We start from the raw sequence: 5233 nt of genomic DNA, 5'->3' as shown, positions 1-5233 counted from the left end.
ACAGATAAATATTGACATTCAGACAACTGAGTTCTGAAGTTCTGGTTACTTAGTATTTTCTTCACAGATGAAAAGAAGTAGATGGTTATAGGTACTCACTGTTGGCTTCTGATGGTTCACAGAAAATGCTTTCCCAGTGAAGACACATTGTCAATTCCAAGTCAGAGATATGTCTCACTGACTAATGTGACCATCCATCTTCTGCAGTTGAATCAAAGTGACTCTTTTGTCTCTCTAAGGGCAAGGCCTCGGAGATGAAAACATACGAGGAGAGAGCAAAACACAGTGTTTGCTTCCTGAACACAATAGGAAGCAAACACTGACACATTCTATACAATAGTGTTATGTTTTACATTTAAGCCAATTAGCAGGCACTCTTATCCAGAACAACTTATAATAGTGAGTGCATACATTTTTATATTTATTCACACTGGTCCCCCATGGAGAATTGAACCCACAACCCAGGTTGTGCAAGTGTCATGCTCTACCAACTGAGCCAGTAGTGGAAAGCACAGAAAAATTAAGAAAATAGCACACATGAAAAAATTTTCATGTTTTCCTTCACTTTTCATTTTCATGTTTTCCTTCCTTCATTTTCAAAGTTTTCCTTCACACACTTCAGCATTTATTCTTTAACTAGGCAAGTCGGTTAAGAACAAACTCTTACTGACGACCAAACCCTAAGCCAATTGTGTGCCGCCCTATGAGACTCCCAATCACAGCCAGCCTGGAATCGAATCAGAAACTACAACAATGTCTCTTGCATTGAGATGCAGTGCCTTAGACCGCTGCGCCACTCGGGAGCCCAAATGTGGCCGTAGATATTGACGATACCAAAAAACCCTATGGCAAGTCAACAGTGTTGCTCCAGAGCCTGTAAAACAAAAGTATAATCCCATCTTTAACTGCAAGAACCGGACAATGATTTCCATTCTACAGTACATGAAGTTGGTTTTCAGGTTAGGCCCAGTTTAGTGACTGTTGGATGTTAGGTTAGATTAAAATGTATATTGCTGGAGAATAGTCATAGGAGAGAGGGAGCTGTGTGATTACAATTGTTTCTGTCAACGTCCTACACTCAGGGATTGAACCCCGATCGCTAGTGTGGAGCAATATATGTGCCTTGAGCCGTTAGCATTACTGCTAGGCATTACTGCTAGGCATTACTGCTAGGCATTAGCGCTAGGCATTACTGCTAGGCATTAGCGCTAGGCATTTGCGCTAGGCATTTGCCCTAGGCTTTAGCGCTAGGCATTAGCGCTAGGCATTTGCGCTAGGCATTTGCGCTAGGCATTTGCGCTAGGCTCTGCACGGGTCCTACAGTCTTATAGGTTAACTTCATTCCATGCAACCACTTTCAGATCTTGACTCACTATAATCATATTTCAAAAAGGACTTTAGTAGCAAGTTAAAGTAGCAACTGAAGAAGATGCTGACATCAAAATGTGTAGACTTCCTGCTATGGAAAAGATGTTCACACTTCTAAGGACGCTTGATCACGCAGTGCTTTGGACCTCTGTGTGAGAACCAAGAAGTCTAGGGAAATGTATAGAATATAAAGAAGTTCTTTTTTTTATTAAAAAAGCACACGCGCACGCACACACACACTAAAAGAAAAGTGAGATGGCTCGATCTTTATCAAAGTTGTGAGAACAACACATCTTGTGAAATTACTCAACAGGAACTAACAACAGCAGCATCGTGTTAGATGTTATAGATTAGGTCTTCCGCTCTGTTAGGGTCACTCTCTGGCAAAGGAGCAGTTGAATATAGCTTTTTGAATAAAAACAGTTATAGCTACACATATGTTTGTATAAGACCTGAACATATTTGCCTCAACCCCCTAGAAAGAATAACGTGATCAACGTGATTCCATAGTCAACAGACTGTAAACTAGGCCTTCAAGTTGGTCATATTTAGTCATTTCCTCCATGTAGTCATCATATAGTACTTTATACTTTTATGAATCTACTTATACTCTCTATAAGTCCTTGGGTATGTGCACAGGCTACCCATATGCACATCTGTACATATACATGGATGTTAATGTGGGCCTAAGTGCATGCAACATAACTCATTGTGGCCTCAATCAATGTCCACCCTGTAAGATGCTTATCTTGATAAAAAAAAACACACTTCGAAAGTTCAGATCTGTATCAGGAACTTAGGCTCGTCCTCCTTTAGGCAGTAAGACCCATTCTCAACACTTTGTTCGACTGTGAGCTTTCTTTCACATTCTAACTGATGCCCGTCACATCGGCAAGAGACATGTTTGCAGGTCTACTCCTCTTTATATCCAGTCTGTTGGCTGTAGATGCAATGAGTTGCGATGAGAAGAACGTTTGTGTTTTAGAGGGATCGTCAGTGAACATGAGCTGCAATTTCTCAAATGACGATGACAATTTGTTGTCAGATATTAGCAATTTATTCTGGTTTAACAATGACAACAAGAAGAAATGGAAGGACAAGACCATTCCCGAGGACTTGACAGATGACAAAGCGTATTCCGGACGTTTTAAGTGGCTGTTTGATGTTTCAGGAAGGTTTATAAAACACAACGCCTCCTTCTCTATCACGAAAACTCTCCAAGTCAAAGATCTAAGAAAGAGTGACACCGCTGTCTATCGCGTTATGGTTCCGTCAGAGAACTCCGGATGGAAATTAATCAAAACTGGAATCACTGTTACTGTCACAGCTCTTAAGGTGACAAAGTATACAACCACTGTGAACAACGGACAGAAAGTAACACTGACCTGTAGCACCACCTGTACTCTGAGTGACAATCTCAACCCCAACTACATCTGGTACAAGAACGGACAACAGCTCACCAACCCAAAGACCCTGAATGTCAACCTGTACCTAGACCCAGTCAGCAGTCAGGATGCAGGCAGTTACATCTGTGCTGTAAAAGACAGTGATAAGCTCCACTCCCCTGCACTCTGTCTCCTTGGTAACTGCTGGGATGTGACACACCAACACAAGACCATCTGCGCCTTCGCCGGGACTAACATTGAACTCCGTTGCAATTACACATATCCCAGTAATCAAACCATCACAGACACAATCTGGTCAAAATCTGGTGTCAAATACTTGGACAATGATCGCATAGAGTATCGTGGTAAGAAGGAGAACGATTGCACCCTGCGAATCACAGACCTGAGAGAGAGTGACTCTGGTTATTACACATTCTCATTAGAAACGCAAGGGGTTCCAAAGTACAGTGATCCATTTGGGGTCAATCTGTCTGTCACAAACTTACAAGTAGAAGTTACTCCTCCTGTTGCAAATGAGGGAGATCTCGTCATTATCTCCTGCATGACCTCCTGTCCAAACTTCAGTGACTTACTTTTGTACAAGAACAACGCCTCTGCCACTGGCAAGTCCAAGACCATGATTCTCGATGCCGTCAGCAGTAAGGATGCAGGCAGATACTTCTGTGTTGTAAGAGGCTTTGAGGATTTTCCATCCCTTGCTGCTACACTGGTTGTGAGATATGGCCCTAAGAACACTTCAGTGTCCATTAGTGGTGAAATAGACGAGGGCAGTCTAGTGACTCTGACCTGCAGCAGTGATGCCAACCCACCAGTGAAGTCTTACACTTGGTACATGAGGAATGGGACTGAAGTGAGCGTCTTACAGACAGGAGCAGGAAGAGACAAGTACATCATCCCCAATGTCAGTCTGGGAGACAAGACCCAGTATTACTGTAGGGCTGAGAACAAGATGGGAGCTCAGAACTCTACTGCCTTGGACCTCAACACAGGTGTGTTTTTTCCAGTGTCTGTTTTGGCTTCTGTACTGGGGGTGGTTGGGGTTGTCCTGGCTGCTAAAGCTTCAGTTCTCATCTACTGTACACTGAAGAGGAGACGCACAGCAGGAAGTGGTGTCAGAGGAGGAAGGGGTGTCAGACCATGTAGTTGTGTCAGAGGAGAAAGTGGTGTCAGAGGAGGAAGGGGTGTCAGAGAAGAAAGTGGTGTCAGAGGAGGTTGTGATGTCAGAGGAGGAAGTGGTGTCAGAGGAGGTTGTAATGTCAGAGGAGGAAGTGGTGTCAGAGGAGGTTGTGATGTCAGAGGAGGAAGTGGTGTCAGAGGAGGTTGTGATGTCAGAGGAGGAAGTGGTGTCAGAGGAGGTTGTGATGTCAGAGGAGGAAGTGGTGTCAGAGGAGGAAGGGGTGTCAGAGAAGAAAGTGGTGTCAGAGGAGGTTGTGATGTCAGAGGAGGAAGTGGATCCAGAGAAGGTTGTGATGTCAGAGCAGACACACAAACCATCTATTATGCCAATAACGATTCCTCAAACTCAGCTGTGAGTGAGACGACCAGCGCCTGTATCTATGAAACCATTGATGATATGCACCTAGACCCTTATGAATATAATGACATACAGGATGACGACTACACAAGTCTTCAGAGAGATGCTTGCCCATCCTTGTATGACACCATCCCCAAGAAAGCGTCACCACAGGACCTGGAATGAAGGGTTACCTACAACACCAAACCAAAGCTAGGCCTTACACCTTTTTTATGCCATTGGCTTTGTTACAGAATCCCCCTGCAGAGGGCATTGTGGGACTCATTTCCAGCCTGTTTGTTGTTGTTGTTTATGTCTGGCTGGCAACAAGTAGTTTAGCTCCCCCTCACATGAGTGATAAAATCACCTCCAGCTCGTGGCTTCAGCCAATCAGACTTTCCCCATGCACACCATACTCTGCCCATGCACTGATCATGTGTAAGGGAATTTTAATGTTTGTGCTTTTCATATAACTAATTTCTGTATTCATGCAAGTGGCTGACTGTACAAATCCTCACTTATCTATCTGTTAGAGCATGGGATTGAGGGTGGTGGTGGTGGTGGTGGTGGGGGGGGGGTAGGGTTCTGTTAGAGCATGGGATTGAGGGTGGTGATGGTGGGGAAGGGGTAGAGAGTTGGTTGTTTGATTTTTCCATTTGCGTGTAAAATACTGAAAAGCCAAATAAAAAAAGACGTGATTAAAAAAAGCATGAAATAATGGTGATTCAAATTGAATACATCTTCTTTGTGGACCCCATAGTAAAGTAAAAACATAATGTCCATACATTAGCCTGTAAGGGCTCACCCTCCTGCCTCCTCCACACATGTGTTATTAGGATACCATATGGAAATGCAGACAGGGCTGTCTGGTGATACCGACAAGGGCGCGTGGTCATATCCAATAGCACAGCGCTCACCTGTGAAGTTGGGGAACTGTATGGTGAAA

At 43.9% G+C, this 5233-nt stretch overlaps 1 protein-coding gene across 1 annotated transcript; it reads left to right on the top strand.

The window, feature by feature from the left end:
- The first annotated feature begins 2247 nt into the window (after positions 1-2247).
- Positions 2248-4994, top strand: LOC149975640 (uncharacterized). Its single transcript, XM_090209295.1, has one exon. It carries the CDS (start codon positions 2269-2271, stop codon positions 4471-4473), a length of 2205 nt encoding a protein of 734 aa, XP_090065421.1. The 5' UTR covers positions 2248-2268; the 3' UTR covers positions 4474-4994.
- Positions 4995-5233: the final 239 nt, after the last annotated feature.

This window comes from Oncorhynchus mykiss, chromosome 18 (assembly GCF_057628025.1).
Source record: "Oncorhynchus mykiss isolate SJ-2025 chromosome 18, ASM5762802v1, whole genome shotgun sequence".
Lineage (NCBI taxonomy): Eukaryota > Metazoa > Chordata > Actinopteri > Salmoniformes > Salmonidae > Oncorhynchus > Oncorhynchus mykiss.
The sequence above is the reverse complement of the archived record's forward strand: the minus strand, read 5'-3'. Positions and strand labels throughout refer to the sequence as shown.

What these genes read in the sequence shown, in the direction of transcription:
- LOC149975640 (XM_090209295.1), top strand. Translation starts at nt 2,269, where the DNA reads ATGTTTGCAGGTCTACTCCTCTTTATATCCAGTCTGTTGGCTGTAGAT.